Genomic DNA, 18,310 nt, shown 5'->3' on the forward strand with positions numbered 1-18,310 from the left:
CACCATGGCCTGGAGCTTTGAAGATGGATGCTAGTTTTAACTAGACTGTGCTGATCTGTCTCTTCTGAAAAAAATGGCAGAGCTTTTAATACAGCCAATATTATAGAGCCAATATTCTAGAACTTTAGTATGTGGTTTGATAATTGAAATATATATATGTAAAAGTTATGTATACTATAGATAGATTGTAATGCAGAACTAAAAAGCAGAGTTGGACTCCTTTAAAAAATTATAAATATATTTTTGAACCTGAAGAATGAGTGTCAAATATACCTGAAAGAAATCAAATTTTAGTTGCTCACTTGGGGAATCATAAATGTTTTGTTCACTCTTGTACTTTAAATTTATGTGGTTGAATATTCCTTATTGCCTTTTTAGTACTACCTTTATTCCTTTGTTTTCCACAGACATGATGCAATTATTATTTCAGGAACTGAAATGGCCAAACAAATCCAGAAAGAAATACAGCGAGGTGTGGAATCTTGGATTTCTCTTGGGAATGGAAGACCTCACCTCAGTATCATTTTAGTGGGTGATAACCCAGCAAGCCACACATACGTCAGGAAGAAGATCAAAGCTGCTGCTGCCGTAGGTGGGGACGTGTTTTAGTTGTACTTGTTACTAGATAGCGTTTTCTGGTTTTACTTCAAAGTGTGATAATTATGAATGATAATTGTCAACTAAGTGCTATTTGAATGACATGTATTATTATTATTATTTATTATAGATTATTTAGTTACCGAAGTTTATATTCATTTCTTACTCTTTTTCTTCAAATTTCTTATTGAATCAATTCAGTGTGATTTCAGATCTTATGGTGAGATGTGAGAGCAACATGTTACATTTAAAGGGCCTGTTTTTTTGCTTTAATCACATGATAAACCTGGCTAGTTCACTCTGCCGAACTTGGCCTAATAGTGATGGTGGTGGTATTGGTGTTCTTACTCTCTTCAAATCCGCTAACAGTAGCTTATCACAGATGAGCGTGATTTGCTAAATGGGTTACTGGGCCAAAGAATGCATGTGAATCACGAGAAAGCATCTGTACCATTTGAAAATTCCCTCCTGATGGTGCTTAGAACATCATTTTTGTAGAAGGGCCTTTTCTTCCAGTGGGATAGGAGCAGAGGGAACCAATCACACATTGTGTAAGACACCATCAATGAAAAAACACATCTTTGTTAAAGTGACTTTCTGTACTTGTTTTTCTTCCAGGTATCTGTAGTGAGATCATTCTAAAACCTAAGGATGTTTCTCAGGAAGAACTTTTGGATATAACCAATCAATTGAACTTGGACCCAAGAGTCAGTGGTATATTAGTTCAGTTGCCACTGCCAGGTACATATGCTCTTCTATATGCCTGGTTTGGTTAGGAGCAAGGACATCTTTTCAACATTATATCATGACACTGCAAATAATTTATAAAATATGTTCAGAAGGGGACTAGCTATTATATTAGCATGCAGTAGGTGGCAATTTCTGAATGACGTTTACAATGACTGAAAACTGTGAAAGAAAAATTTAGGCTTTGGCAATACATCCAGTTCTTGTTTTGCACAATAGTGCAAAACCATGAAAATGACTAAGTTGAAACTGGACAAAGCAAATCAATAAGAGAATAACAATTGTTCTGTGACCTTTAAAATGTTTTCTCAAAACACTAAAAACTCTCTTACTGTGGTTTATAAATATATAAGGAAATGAAAAATAGTAAAATTAATATTTATTCAGTACACTGTAATTTAAAACATTAGAAACATTGAGAATTAAAGTATTACTTCATTGCCAAAATATTTTCAAGAGGAGTTTGAACAGTTACTTGCCTTCTTCTCATCATATGACTTATTATATGGAGCAGGCATCTTTTCTATGCCTTGGTGAATTGAACTGTCAAATTCTTTTTAAGTTTGGATCAACTTCCATCTTGTCCTTTGTCCTTTCAAAGTCATGAGATATCTCTGAGAGTTTCTTTAATGTGAAGTTTTGTTCTGGTGTCACTTCCTCTGGGGCGTTGTCATCCTTTTTGTCACAATCACATTCCTCATTTATTTTGATCAGTTTGCCTTCACTAAGTTCTTATGGCTGCATAGCTACATTGCTCCAAAGGGCACGGTGTCAACATTCCTGGGTCATCCCCTATTTCTCGTACAACCCATTTACATTCAGTTAGAATCCTGTTGAAGCGACTTTATCTTGTTTTTTACATTCATGGCTCTTACCTTCTTGCTGGCCTAGGTCTCTTCTATCCTTGCTTTGCTGTCATCATCTTCAGATCTTCTATTCACATCCAATTTCATTTCCAGCATCATCACGTTTTATTTCTTTGTTGCACTTTCATCTTTATGGGCTAATAGCCTCTTTTTTTTTTTTTTTTTTGCGGTACATGGGCCTCTCACTGTTGTGGCCTCTTCCGTTGCGGAGCACAGGCTCCAGACGCACAGGCTCAGCGGCCATGGCTCACGGGCCCAGCCGCTCCGCGGCATGCGGGATCTTCCCGGACCAGGGCACGAACCCGCGTCCCCTGCATCGGCAGGCAGACTCTCAACCACTGCGCCATCAGGGAAGCCCTAATAGCCTCTTTTGATTACTCACTTTTGCGAAATGTCAAGTGAGTTTATCACTGGAACACAAGGAAGCAACATGATTTGCTGTCTGCGTTTGAACTGAATAACAGATGTGCAGTGACCAAGCACTGACAGACTTTGAAAGAAGTGACATGTTAGTCACTGATCATGATGCTCATCTGTTATTTACATAGTGATTTTTGGACCAAAGAGCTAGCAGCTCTTATATAATTAGTCACAGTTAATATGCCATGATAACTGAAATTTGAACTGTGTTGTTGGAAGGCTGCTGTTATTTGACTAAATTGTGGCTCTGAAATTTGTACATATTTCAATGAGCAAGGCAAGGACTGCCTGAATATTATAGATTACAGTAGTTTTGTGCAGTTTTGAGTTCTTCTGTAAGTTCTGACTTGCAGAAAGTAAAGCTGTATGATGCTATCACCTGGGATCTTTGTATGGTATTAATTTTTAATTTATCCAATGATATAACTTAATATCTTAGTATATGTTATAACATTTATGCTGTTTAAATTACACCCAAAATTCACATTTCTAATTCTTTTCTTCCAATATGGCTGCATTTAAAAAAAAATCAAAATGTTGGAAAGGATGTTAGAAGTTATCAAGGTTCCCCTCAAAATGCTTCTGACAGATAATACTATAGATTCATCATGTTAAAATTAGCATAGTGATTTATCCCTTACTTTTATAACTACAAAACGAATTCAACACATATAGCATACTCATTTGATATCATAGGAAATTAAGGTCTACAAAATATCAGGGGTATATTAACATCACAAATCTGTTTTTTTTGTTTGTTTGTTTGTTTTTTTGCCGTACGCGGGCCTCTCACTGTTGTGGCCTCTCCCGTTGCGGAGCACAGGCTCCGGATGCGCAGGCTCAGCGGCCATGGCCCACGGGGCCAGCCACTCCGCGGCATGTGGGATCTTCCCGGACCGGGGCACGAACCCGTGTCCTCTGCATCGGCAGGCGGACTCTCAACCACTGCGCCACCAGGAAAGCCCTGTCCAAAAATTTTGACATTGGGTTTAAACCCAGTTGTTTGGCTCATGCAAAGCAAGAATCTTTTTTTGTACTGTGTTTGCCAAGCAATCTTCTTGTGGTGTGCAGTTTTTAAATTTCCCCCGCTTATATTTGTATTACATTCAAATCATTATAGAAAACATATCACATTTCCAAATATCTAGTTTGTCTTCAAAAATTAAATTCGTGTCTGTAGAAATTTTACCCCTTTATGGGCAATATTCCTTTTTGTTAAATTTATTAGCAGTTTGCCACTAGATGGCACTAGTGATCTGTCTGTACTAAAATAAATTGAGTCCTGTGTTCATTTTAGAAGGTGAGAAGCCTAGAGCCAAAGGAATGATAACAAATATTTGGATGCTTTGAGAGAGGGCAATTTTCTATCTAGCTGAAAAGAAAAGCCAATAATATACAAAATAACAGTGACTAAAGTGTGTTACGTTAAGCACGTGTTATGTCTTAGGCACTTCACATTAGTTGATTCGTTGGATCCTCACAATAATCCAATGGTGGCGGAGCTATTATTATGTACATTTTACTGATGATGGATTTAAGGTACAGAGAGGTTAGGTAACTTCCTCTAAGATCACAGAGCTGGTAACTGAGCTGGGATGGGAATCCAGGCAGACTGGTCCCTCATGCCATTACCGTTATGTTACCACCCCCACCAGCATGCCGTGTTAGCTAGTGGGTAATGTGTGCTTACTAGGTGACAGGTATTCTTTTATATGGATGATTTTATTTAGTCCTCAAAACAGTCTTATGAGTAAGAATTACCTTCTTCATTTTACAGATCAGGAGACTCTATTTTCCTTAACCTACATTATACTGGGACATATAGTTTGTTGGTTACTAGAAAAAGTTGGGTAAAGTAGGAAATCATAAAACAATGCGTTTTACCTTAAACATTGTATTATGACATAAAGTATTTATATATTAATTCATCAATCTTTTGATGTAGGTTGTTGGGGAGGAAAGTTTCCTCTTCCCTTCTAGGTTCTTCTGGCTGGTGACCTGAGATAGATTCACAGGAGAAAAACAAACAAAAGTTTAATAACATGTGTACTTGGGAGAGACCCAGGAAAACTGAGTGACTCGCCAAAATGGCTGAAGCTTTCACCTTAAATACGATCTTCAGCTAAAGACAAAAGATTCAGCTAAAGACAAAAGAAGATGTTGGGCGTAGTGGTTTGGGACTTCAAAGGGGAGGAAAGCAATTCACCTGGAGATGCAAAAGCAGATGTTTGCTGGGCCATGCAGGGGCATTGGGACACAGAGTGGACTTTGATGTCTAGGCGCTACTGGGTTTCCCCCAACACAACTAGTCCATTTTCTTTGCAGATATTTCTGGAGATACCTCTATTCTAGGAATAGGTCCTTTATCTAAATTCTTCAGGCAGCTAATGGGGAGGTAAAAACACAGACTTACTGAGTCTTCTGTTTCTTAAAAATAATCAGCCTAAAATAATCTTCATGCCAAAGAGACATTTTGGGGTGGCAAATTGTGCTTCCCTACAAGATCCAAGTCTCTATGGAACCTACTGTTTGGAATTTTGTGTTATCTTCTGGCATTAATAATACCTATGAATCACTGCCTATAATTTTCAGTTTGAGATAAAACTAAGTGAAAATTCATCTATCTATATATATTTTTAAATTTATTTTTATTTATTTTTGGCTGCATTGGGTCTTCACTGCTGAGCGCAGGCTTTCTCTAATTGCAGCGAGCGGGGGCTACTCTTTGTTGCAGTGTGCAGACTTCTCATTGCAGTGGCTTCTCTTGTTGCGGAGCAAGGGCTCTAGGCGCGTGGGCTTCAGTAGTTGTGGCTCACGGGCGTAGTTGCTCCGCGGCATGTGGGATCTTCCCGGACCAGGGCTTGAACCCGTGTCCCCTGCATTGGCAGGCGGATTCTTAACCACTGCACCACCAAGGAAGCCCCCCATCTATATTTTTAAAGTGTTTGCCAGTGTTCATGGTTGTCTGGTCCTTATCTAAGTCATTACTAATTCTTTTTAATTCTCAAGTCTTTTGAGAACATTCAACTTAGTCTTCATAGACATAACAACTGTTTGTTTGTACTGTTTTAATTAAATCGCATAATTTACTGTGAAAGAACTGGCAGAAACAGGTTGAGAAATACACACACTTGTCTCTTGATTATCATGAAACTCTACTGGTAGGTGCAGGAGTAGTTTATTAATTACATTCTGATATTCTTTCAGCAAGCCCTGGGCATCAACCTGCATGCTTTAAGAAGACGTGGAAATCATTAGTCATTTTGATAGGTTGTGTTGGGGAAGGGCACATTTCCCCTCTATCTCTCTTGAGTTCTGTGGCTGGACTACTACACAAGACAGATTAACAGGAGAAAAAGAAACAAACTTTAACTTATGCACGTGGAGGTCCCACAGTCATGGGACCTAGGAAGTGGCCAAAGCAGGAAGCTTTTATACTTTTTAGACAAACAAACAATAAATTTGTGAGGAATTCACAGGACAAAGAAAATTAGGCTTTGGGTGCTTAATTAGTGAAGAATCTAAGCAGAGTTTGAGTTTGGGATGGTAAACTAAAGGAGTAACAAGTTTTGTTTATATAAGTTTCTCACCCCAAATTCCCTATCTCTGGAAATCAGGGTGTCCTACCTTCAGATGCAAGGAGTGCACCTTTCATGAGAGATTTATTTCCTACTTTCAAGGAGACAGAGAGGAGGGTCAGAGTGTGCTGGCTCTTTCTTAAGTAACCAATTCAAAATAATTAGTATGCCATTGAAGCGTATTTTGGCATGGCCTGCCCTGAGCCCCAACAGTTGGCTATGTGCAAGTGGATTGAAATAGCCTCTCTCCGGTACATGTCTTATAAGATTGTTATAATGAAACAATGAGCAAATGGACAAATGAAATGATTCTAGTCAATTACATCTCCAATTTTCCATCATTTTGTTAATAATCTGGATTCCAAGTTATTTCATGATTCGAAGTTGGAAATTATTTTTCACAATTAGGGCACTATGTTGAGCAAAAGAAATTCCAAATTAGAATTATAATTCTGGTGTTGGAATACAAGCTTGCATAAGGATTAAACAGAATGTGCAAGCAGTCTTCATGCATCTCATTTGGGTAAGAAAGCAAAGAAATGAGAGAGAATTCTGTCCTATTTGATGGTAATGAATCTATCACAGGCTTAAGCCCATGCTTTTGTTCAGGAGCTGTGTGACTTTGGTCCGGATTGAAAGTACTCAGGATAAAATTGTGTGTCCACAGTCACATGGTTTGACTGTTTGTCCTGTAACTGGTCCTACATCTAGGGAGAGATGAAACAATCATATGTGGATGCTTCCCTACTCCTTTCCTAACTGTGCATAGATTCTATCAGTATCAATAAGTGATCGTTTTGTCAAGGCCAGAATGATGTCTGCTATTTGTGTTGTATATATTTTTCTCCTAATTACATATTATTTGCTCTTAGCTTTTATTGAGTTACATCTATTAAACTTATATTAAATATCATTTGTAGAGTATGTCAACTGAAGAAAAATGCACACTCTAAAAGTTGAGACTTAAGTTTTATTTGGGGACATTACTGAGGACTGTAGCCTGGGAGACAGCCTCTCAGGTAGCTCTGAGAAACTACTCCAAAGAAGTAAGGAAGGAGCTAGGATATCTAGGAGTTTTTTCTGAAAAAAAAAAAAAGGTAGTTGAACATCAGAAGATTACTACTAATCACAAAAAACAGACATCTCAAGTTAATGATTTTAGTGATTTTCTATGGATGGGAAGATGCAAGAGTCTGGGCTCATTGAAATTATTCCTTAGATATGCATCTTAACTATCTAGGGTCAGTATCCAGACACAGAATGTTTCCTGGTTTTCTCCATCCTGAATTACCCTCAGGGTACACTGTCAGGCAGGGGGTGGTGTGACTACAGTGGTTGATAGCTTGATGGTGGGCAACTTTTGTTGTTGACTGGAATGGCAGGCAACATTCCCTTTCCACAAGTATGTGTCAGTTTGTAGTGTTAAAAATAAGGTGGAATAATGGTCTTTAAAACTTGGGAACCAGTGACATTCTTTTTGGACTAAAGCAATGAAAGGGAAATGATAATGTCCACAAGCTTGAAGCACACTGGAAATTTGCTATAAATGTTTGTTGTAGGGTGGTACTTGGTACAGGGTGAATTTGGTTTAAAAGGGTTTAAATTATATGAATTATATGAAAGCATTCAGATGTAAGTCTAGAAAACAGCAGTCACTCAATTAAATTTTAATGTGGTTTTTTACAACTGCTCCATGATAACTATCACTAGTATTAGTAATGGCGATTTTTATCATGTATTATTGCCAGACATTGTTATAAAGTGCTTTATATACAAGAAATCATTTAACACTCAGAACAACCCTTAACAGTAGGTACATTTTTTTTGATCTGTGGTTTATAGTTAAGGAAACTGAACTGAGAAACTTGTGTAAGGTCACAACAAGTGAGTAGCAGAGAAAAACCAGGAGACCCAATTATAGTATTCTTTCAATCATAATCACAGTCCCACAACTGAGACTGCAAGTCAAGCACCAACAGAGGTGCTTAATCACCTTTTTGTATTTTCTTGCTTTCTAAGAAATCGACCTCTCATCTATTTCTGGGAACAAAATTATTAGGTAGAATGGGAAAACTTATTCTATCTTATCTATCTTTTTCTAAAATAGTTTTTCAAATATTTCCCTTCATTTATCTAGTTTGAAGGCTTTGAGGATTAACATCTTCCAATTTATGTAAGAGGATTGAACAGAGAAATCAGAATGAAATACAGGATTAAAGGATTAAATATGGAGAGGGCGAGTAAGAAAAGTGAGAATTCACAGTGTAGATATAACAAAGACAAAATTTTCTAGAATTTAGTAGGCATAAAAATGTGGGTATTGACCCTAATTAGTGCATGTAGATATGTATATTTGTCTAAAACTTGATTCTTCATTTGGAGAAAAAAGGTCTTGCTATAATTGCTCTTCTTGAGAGCTTATGGAATTTATGTATGCAGAATACTTTTTACTCTATTTTTAATGTTCTTGACCAGAATGGGAAATTTTCATCACTCTGGACTCCTCAGTTTTTGTAGAGCTTCTTTTCTGTTTATTTCTAAATAATTTCTAAATTAGACTTGACCTTTGTTATAGCTTCCCCCCTTTCTTTATGGAGAAAAATGATTCCACATAGAGTATTTCATTGCTTTTTAGTAATATGTTTCTTCCACTAGACTATTAGTTACATCAAAGCAGGGGGAATTGGAGTCAACATTTTTATTCCACCTTGCATCATGGTAGACTCTTAGTGAATGTTATTGCTGGAATGAATGAACCCTATAGTTTCACAGCTATTGCTTTGTGTGTATGTGTGTCATTGAAGGTTCATCCTTCTACCTATTCTTCTACATCTAAGAGAGTAGTGTGTAAGTTCTGTCATGGATCAGGATTTGGTGAGGATCTTATACCCCCATACCCTTGAAGGCTTCGTAAGTGATAGTATTTACTATACAAAGGACATGCTAGGATAATGTACATTTTATTACTTGAATAGGACTTTAGCCTCTGACCTCTTAACTACATTGATTATCTTTCAAACATACTGGGACTGACTTCTTTCCAACTTTTAGGCCTTAGCTTAAATGCCACTGGCTCAGAGAGCCTTTCCCAGCCCATACCTTCTAAAATTACTTTAATTCTGTCAATTCCTATGTTAGATCTGCTTTTTTCTATGGCAGACAAACAAAGTACTCCAAATATCCACATATTCCCTTACATTTCCCAACTTCTCCTAGGTTGGGGCCATGTCACTTCTGGTTACTGGACTGTGAGGGACAGTGACTTTTTTGAGCCACTTCTGGACTGAGATGGTTAAAAGCTATGTGGCCCCCATCCCCTCTCCCCCTTTTGTTGCAGTTATCATGAAAGCTACGTATTATAGATGATTGCCAGTTATGAGAAGAAAGGAAGTGGGATTCTTAACAGAGGCTTACGTGAGTAAGAAATAAGTATCCTTTCATAAATGATTGGGATTTCAGATTAAAACACACACACACACACAAACACAAATGTGATGAAAACTATAAACACACAGATCTAAGAAGCTCAACGAACTCCAAGCCCATAAAATATGAAAAAACTATACCTAAAACACAAAAATCAAATTGTTCAAATGCAGTGTGATAGAAAAAATTTTTCAAGCAACAAGAGGGGGGAAAATGTCACATTATATACAGAGAAACAAAAGGAAGGAAATAGATTTCTTGTCAAAAACAATGTAAGCAAGAAGACAGTGGAACACCTTGATTTTTAAAGTACTGAAAGAAAAAAAAACTATTGATCATGAATTCTATACTCAGTGAAAATATCTTTAAAAACCAAAGGCAAAAAAGCATTTTTTAGACATTTAGGAAGAGTAGAATCCAGACAGAGCTGAAAACAATCAACAGCACACCCACACTATAAAAAATGGAAGTCCTTCAGGCCGAAAGAAATGATACCAAATGAAAATATGTATCTAGCCAAAGGAATGAAGAACAATGGAAATGGTAGCTACATGAATAAGTATATTTGACATTTTTCTTATTAGTCATATAATTTTAGAATATAATTGTTATTTATCCCAAAATAAAAAACAATTTAATGTGTGGTTTGCAACATGTACAATAGCACAAAAGTCAGAAAGGAAGAAATGATAGGACATCATTGTTAGATTCTTATGCTGTATGTGAAGTGATATATCACTTGAGGGTAGACTGAAATAAGTTAAAGCTGCGTACTATAAAATCACAAGCAACTGCTAAAAAAACCCTACACAGCAAAGAGTTATAGATAATAAGCCAGTAAAAGAGATAACATCCAATAATTAAAAATGTTCAAATTATTCTAAAGGAAGAAAGAAAATGGGGGAATGATAGATTTAATCACATAAATGTAACGTTGTATATAATCCAATTAGATGTCAGAGGTTGTCAGATTGAATAAAAAACAAGACCCAACTATATGGTGCCTACAGAAAATAAATTTTAAGTATAAGGATCCAGAGAGGTTAAAAGAAAAAGGATGTAAAAGACACACTCTATTAACATAAATCGAAAGAAAGCTGGAGTGGTTATGTTAATAGCAGGCAAAGTATATTTCAGAGCAATGGATACTACCAGGAATAAAGAAGGTCATTCCACAGCAATAAAGGAGTCAGTTTATCAAACAGAAATAGCAACCTCAATTGTTTATATACCTAAGAAGAAAGCATTAACAAAAACTAATAGAATTGTAAGGACAATAGACAAATCCAAAATTATAATAATAGATTTTAGTACCTCTTTCTCAATAACTGAGAGAACAAATGGAGAGAAAATCAGTAAGAACAAAGATTTGAAGTAGAATATCATCCAATTTGATCTAATCGACATTTACAGAACACTCTCCCTGCAAACAACAGAATACACATTTTTTTTCAAGTTCACATAGAACATTTACCAAGAGATAACATATTCTAGGCTATAAAACAAATCTCAAATATAGAAGGATTTACATTACCTATACCTAAAGCATTTTCCCTCACCACGATGGAGTTAGATTAAAAATCACTAGCAGAAAAATATCTGGAAAATTCCCAAATATTTGGAAACTAAAGAACATCTAAATAACCCATGTGTCAAGTAAGAAAATAAAAGGGAAGTTAGAAATCACTTTTAACTTTTCAATGAAAATACAACATATCAAAATTTATGGTATGCCACTAAAAATTACTTAGGAGGAAATATATAGCACTAAACACCTATCTTAGAAAAGAAGAAAGGTCCCACATCAATAACCTCAGCTCCCACCTTAAGATACTAGAAAAAGAAGAGCAAGTTAAAGACAAAGTAAGGACAAGAAAGGAAATAATAAAGATCAGGGCAGAAATTAATGAAATAGAAAACAAAAAAATAATGAAGAAAATAATGAAATGAAAGCTAGACTATCAGGGAAAAAGGAAGATACAAATTACCAATATCAGGAATGAGAAAAATAACATCACTATAGATTTTACAGATATTAAAAGGATAAAAGGGAATATGTCAGACAACGTTATGCCAGTTAATTTGGCAAATTAGAGGAAATGGACTACTTTCTTGAAAGATACACACTGCCAAAGCGCACTCAAAAAGAAATAGGGGGCTTCCCTGGTGGCACAGTGGTTGGGAGTCCACCTGCCGATGCAGGAGACACAGGTTCGTGCCCCGGTCTGGGAAGATCCCACATGCCGCGGAGCAGCTAGGCCCGTGAGCCATGGCCGCTGAGCTTATGCATCCGGAGCCTGTGTTCCGCTACAGGAGAAGCCACAACAGTGAGAGGCCTGCGTACCACAAAAAAAAAAAAAAGAAAGAAAGAAAAGAAATAGATAACCTGAATAACTCTTATTAAAAAATTGACTTTGTAGTGAAAACCTATTCCACAAAGAAAGCTCCATGTTCAGATGGCTTTACTAGTGAAGTCTACCAAATATTTAAAGAAAAAATAATATTAAAGAGGAGGAAATACTTCCTAAGTCATTATATGAGACCACCATTACTCTGATACCAAAAAACAGGCAAAGACATTACAAGAAAGGAAAACCACAGAACAGAATCTTTCATGAACATAAATGAAAAAGGTATTAACAAAATTTAACAAATAAAATCCAACAATATGTAAAAAGTATCATTCATCATGACCAAAATTCATCATGACTTTTATTACAGGAATGCAGCATTGGTTTAACATTAGAAAATCAAACAATGTATTTCACCACATTAACAAACTAAAAATGGAAAATCATATGATTATCTCAATAAATAGATTAATTTTTTGGTAAAATTCATTGATTCCTGATAAAAAGCTGTCATATAACTAATAATAATAAAAGGGAACTTCCTCAAGCTGATAAGGGACACATATAAAAAATTCACAGATAACATCATAGTTCATTATGAAAGACAATATTTTCCTCTTATGATCAGGAAGAAATCAAGAATGTCCATTCTTATCATGTCTATTCTTGGAGATTCTAACCAACACAGAAGGCAAGGCAAGGAAAAGAAAATAAAAAGCAGATAACATGATTGTCTATGTAGAAAATCCAATGGAATCTAGAAAAATAAAAAGCTACTAATACTAATAAATGAGTTTAACAAGGTTGGAAGATACAAGATTAATATGCAAATATCAATCTCCATTCTATGTATTAGCATCAAATATCAGATACTAAGATGAAAAGAGACATTTAAAATAGCATCAAAAATGTGAAATCATCAGGCATAAATTTGACAAAAGATGTGAGAACCTGTGCATTGAAAGCTACAGAACATTCCTGAGAGAAGTTAAAGAAGACCTAAATAAATCAATATATTATGTTCATGGGTTGGAAGACTAAATATTGTTAAGATGTCAGTTATCTTCAAATTAATTTGTAGATTCAAGGCGGTCCCAATTAAAATCCCAGCATACTTTTTTGTAGCAGTTGATAAACTGATTGTCAAATTCCTATAGAAATGCAAAGTACCTAGAATAATTAAAACGGCTTTGAAAATGAGTAATATTGTTGAAAGAGTAATACTTCCTGATTTTAAGACTAATCAAACGTCTCAAAATCAAAGGATACAAACTTTCAGTTATCAAATAAATGTCATGGCAATGTAATGCACAGCACAGTGACTAAGATTAATAATACTGTATGGCATATTTGAAAGTTCTTAAGAAAGTACATCTTAAAAGTCCTCATCATAAGAAAAAAAAATTGTGACTATATGTGGTGAGGGATGTTAACTAGACTTATTGTGGTGATTATTTTGTAATATATGTAAATATTGAATCATTATGTTGTACATCTAAAACTAATATAATGTTATATGTCATTTATACCTCAATTAAAATTTGTTAAAAAGACTAATTATAAAGCTACAGTAATCAAGACAGAATGATATTGGAATCAGGATAGAGAAACATCAATGGGCAAAAATTGGAAGTCCACAAATAGATCCACACCTATATTAACAAGTAATTTTTGACAAAGGTGGAAAGACAAATTAGTGCAGAAATGATGTGCTTTTCAATAATGGTGCTGGAACAATTGGATTGCATATGGATACGAAACAAGAGCTTGATAAATTAGATTTCATCAAAATTTAAAACCACATGACACAGCAATCCCACTACTGGGCACATATGCTGAGAAAACGATAGCTCAAAAAGAGTCATGTACCACAATGTTCATTGCAGCACTATTTACAATAGCCAGGACATGGAAGCAACCTAAGCATCCATTGACAGATGAATGACTAAAGAAGATATGGCACATATATACAATGGAATATTACTCAACCATAAAAAGAAATGAAATTGAGTTATTTGTAGTGAGGTGGATGGACCTAGAAACTATTACACAGAGTGAAGTAAGTCAGAAGGAGAAAAATAAATACTGTATGCTAACATATATATATGGAATCTAAAAAAAAAAAAAAGGTTCTGAAGAACCTAGGGGCAGGATAGGAATAAAGACACAGAGGTAGAGAACGGTCTTGAGGACATGGGGAGGGGGAAAGGTAAGCTGGGAAGAAGTGAGAGAGTGGCATAGACATATGTACACTACCAAATGTAAAATAGCTAGTGGGAAGCAGCCGCATAGCATAGGGAGATCAGCTGGGTGCTTTGTGACCACCTAGAGGGGTGGGATAGGGAAGGTGGGAGGGAGACGCAAGAGGGAGGGGATATGAGGATATATGTATATATATAACTGATTCACTTTGTTATAAAGCAGAAACTAACACACCATTGTAAAGGCATTATACGTCAATAAAGATGTTAAAAAAAATAAAATACAACTTCTGCTCTTCAAAAGATACTATTAAAAGAATGAGAAGATAAGGCAGACAAGAAAATATTTGCAGAGCATATATTTGATAACATATGTATATGTGGAATATATGAAGCGCTCTCAAAAATCAAGATCAAGAAAATGAAAACAACCCAATTAAACAAAGCCCAACTCTAGCCAGAATAACATAAATCCTCTTGTCCTTAAAGCAAGAAAAAACTGAACGAACAAAATCAATACTTTCTTGACCCATCAGAGAACTGAGGTTGCAGGGCAAACCACCATACCAAAATCTGGAGAGATAAGAAAATCCAGAAAGTTGCAACGAAGATCTATTTACCTGTACAGAAGCTACTGGAACCATAAACTGATGGAAACAACGTAATTGGGAATTTTGATGAATTTCTGGAAGTAAAATGTGTACTAGCATAAGAATGAGAAACTCCTGGGGGCCCTAGTCTTGGATGTAGCTTTCAACAAAAAAATGACAAGACATGCCAAAAGGCAAAGAAAAACAGTCTGAAGAAACCAAAAAGCATCAGAACCAGATTCATATCTGACACAGATTTTGGAGTTATTAGGAAATTTAAGATAACTATGATTAATATATTAAGGGCTCTGGTGGAAAAAGTAGACAATATGCAAGAACAGATGGGTAATGAAAGCAGAGAGATGGAAACTCTAAGAAAGATTCAAAAAATGCTGAAATCAAAAGCACTTTAACAAAAATGGAAATTGCATTGATGGTCTCAATTGTAGACTGGACATGGCCAAGAAAAGAATCAGTAAGCTTGAGAATATATAAGTAGAAACTTCTCAAATTGAAATGCAGAGAGGAAAACAAAAAAGACAGAAGAAAACTTCCAAGAACTATAGGACATTTTCAAAAGGTATAACATACACACAGTTGGAATACCAGGAGAAGAGAGAACAGGGCAGAAGAGATATTTGAAGTAATAATGGCTAAAACTTTTCAAAATTAATAACAGACACCAAACCATAAAGAACACCAAACAAGATAAATACCAAAAATCATTAAAAGATTTGAACAGATACTTAACGAAAGAAGAAATACAAATGATAAATAAGGACATAAGTAGATACTCAACATCTGTAGTCATTAGAGAAACTCGAATGGAAACTATAATAAGATACTACTACACACCTATTAGAATGGCTGATATTAGAACTACAACTGACAATACCATATATTGGTGAGGATATGTTGCCGGTAGGAATGCAAAATGGTGCACTTTGAAAAATAGTTTGGCAGTGTCCTAAAAATTTACATATATATATTTATTATATGGTCCATCCATTCCATGTCTATGTATTTACTTAAAGAAAAAAGATATATGTGTCAATATAAAGACTTGTATATGCATGTTCATAGAAGTATGATTTGCAATAGCCAAAAGCTATAAACAACTCAAATAGGCATCAACAGGTGAATAGATATTAACTGTGGTTTATCTATACAACGGACTATTACCCAGCAGTAAAAAAAGGAATGAAATATTGATGCGAACTCCAGCTTGGGTGAATATCAAGATAATTATGCTGAGTGAAATTATCCATACAAATAAGAGTACGTACTCTGTGATTCTATTTATGTAAAATTTTATGTAATACAAACCGATGTATAGCGACAGAAAGCAGATCAGTGGTTATTAGTCTGCTTGGGCTGCTATACCAAAATATCATAGACTGGCTGCCTTAAATAACAAAAATTTATTTTCTCACAGTTCTGGAGCCTGTCTGAGATCAGGGTGCCAGCATGGTCGGGTTGGTGAGAGCTTTCTTCCTGGCTTTCAGACAGACAACCCCTTCTTTCTGTGTCTGCACATGGCAAAGAGAGCAAGCTCTCTGGTGTCTCTTCTTATAAGGGCACTAATCCCATCATGAGGGCCCCACCCTGATGACTTCATGTAAACCTAATTACATATCATTACATTAGGGGTTGGGGGATTCAACATATGAATTTTGGGGGGACACAATTCAGCCCATAGCAAGTGGTTACAAGTAGTTGGAGGTGAGGGGACAGGAAAGGGAGAGAGGAAGGGATGAGGAAAAGGGGCCTGTGGAAACTTTTCAGGGTGGTGTATATGTTCATTATGTTGATTGTGGTGATGGTTTCACAAGTATATACATATGTCAAAGCCTATCAAATTGTACACTTTAAATACATGCAGTCTATTATATTCAAATATTCTTAAATAAAGCTGTTTAAAAAAATCTATTAGGAATACAAATAAATGCAATAAAACTATATGGAAAGGAAGTCAAGGGAATGATAAGCACAGGATGCAGGATGAAGTTTACCTAAGGCTGGAGCAGGAAATGAGGTGGGTTCCTGGGCGAAATATATGATTAAATATAGACTATTGTCAAGTCCATAACTTTTGTTTGGGGTGGTGGATTTGCATATATATAGCTTATTATGAAAAATAACTAATAATTTAAAATTCGATTGTGCTTGGACTAATATTGAGATTGTGTCACAATCCATTCAACCAATTTATGCATTTAGGGTTTATGCAGAGAAAAAGGTCCAGATTTTAAACAATATTTTATTCAAATCCTTTCTAACATGATTTTAGTGTTAACATAGATACAAAGGCATCCCCACAATATCATTTATCTACTTAAAATTTTCTCATAGGTAACATTTCTATCAGAGAATTTATGTGGGGATGTGGGGGAACAAAATGGAAAATTCTGCTGTGGTTTATGAAAACCACATGATGGCAGCATCAGGCAAGCAGTGATTTAAAAAAAAAAAAGTTTAATGATTTATACTGAAAGCTGAGTAAATCATTTTGATATGATTTACCTATCAGTGGGATTGGTAGGTCCCTGTAGCCATATGTGTCTCTTCCTATTCATTTCCAGATGGAAACCATCCCAAGAGTTATTTTAGTCACTCAGATCTATATAATTACATCTTTTTGAGCAGTTGCTATCATAAACATACTATATCATGTAACTTGAGATTATTTACTTTTCAAAGTATCTTCAAAATCTGGAATTTCTTGGATCAACAATAGTTACTTCTTTTCTTTTTCATATTTTTCTCTTTTCTTTATCATGATATCTTCATGTATTTTTGAGTGCGTTCAGCTTTGATAAAGAATTTACCAAAATCAAAAGGCCCTTTGAAACATCTGTGTATTTCTTTGTAGAAAGTCTTTCAAGAGAAGTATTTGTATTACTGCTCTCTGACGCTCTTTGTTCATTTACCAGTTCAAAAAATATTTACCTAGAATCCAATCTATTCCTATATATGTGTCTGTGATAGTCACTAGGGGAAAGGGGTAGTTAGAAAACAATTTGAGACTCACTGTCCTTGAGAAGTTTGCAAGCAAGTCCCTAAAACACAGCATCTCTTCTTTTCCCTTTTGTGTAAAAGAAGCTCATCAGAATAGACATGCTCACTTATCCAACTGTTTCCTCTATGGAATAGACACTGCTTCAAGTTTAGTACAATGTATTTGACAGAAGTCACAGTGTATAGTGTCTGGGAATCCAAGGGCTTAATAAACAGGGTGTCTTCAACACTACTTCTGAAAAATAAGGCAATTTTTGGATCTCCATGTACTTTTCATATGACTCAAGAAACTCTAAGGGCCAAAGGTAGCAACCTTCGCATGATGTGTAGGTTCGCACTTCATTAACTTTTTTTAATAGCCTATGAAGTAAGCCTGCCTAGGGATGTCCTTGTAGTTTCGTGGCTATAGGAGAAAGAGGCTAAGGAAGGGTAAAGGGCCAGATCCACCCCTTTCTGACCTAGAGAACACCTCCCACTCCACCTCCAAGCTCTATTTTCTCAGGTTTGGGGGTAGAG

The 18,310-nt window shown here is 35.7% G+C and overlaps 1 protein-coding gene across 7 annotated transcripts in view; it reads left to right on the plus strand.

Annotated features, from left to right (window-relative positions):
* MTHFD2L (methylenetetrahydrofolate dehydrogenase (NADP+ dependent) 2 like) overlaps nucleotides 1-18,310 on the plus strand; it is a 139,196-nt gene that overhangs the window by 16,893 nt on the left and 103,993 nt on the right. For 6 of the 7 annotated variants that reach the window (XR_010943078.1, XM_067736283.1, XM_067736286.1 and 3 more), the window contains exons 2-3: nucleotides 408-592; nucleotides 1,216-1,338. Coding sequence is in view for 6 of the 7 variants with exons in the window: in XM_067736283.1 (XP_067592384.1) it covers nucleotides 408-592; nucleotides 1,216-1,338 (308 nt within the window). In the remaining variant the exon portion in view is untranslated. The remainder of the gene's footprint in view (nucleotides 1-407; nucleotides 593-1,215; nucleotides 1,339-18,310) is intronic. The other variant, XM_067736285.1, reaches the window with a different exon arrangement.

The sequence above is a fragment of the Pseudorca crassidens genome, chromosome 4 (assembly GCF_039906515.1).
Source record: "Pseudorca crassidens isolate mPseCra1 chromosome 4, mPseCra1.hap1, whole genome shotgun sequence".
NCBI lineage: Eukaryota > Metazoa > Chordata > Mammalia > Artiodactyla > Delphinidae > Pseudorca > Pseudorca crassidens.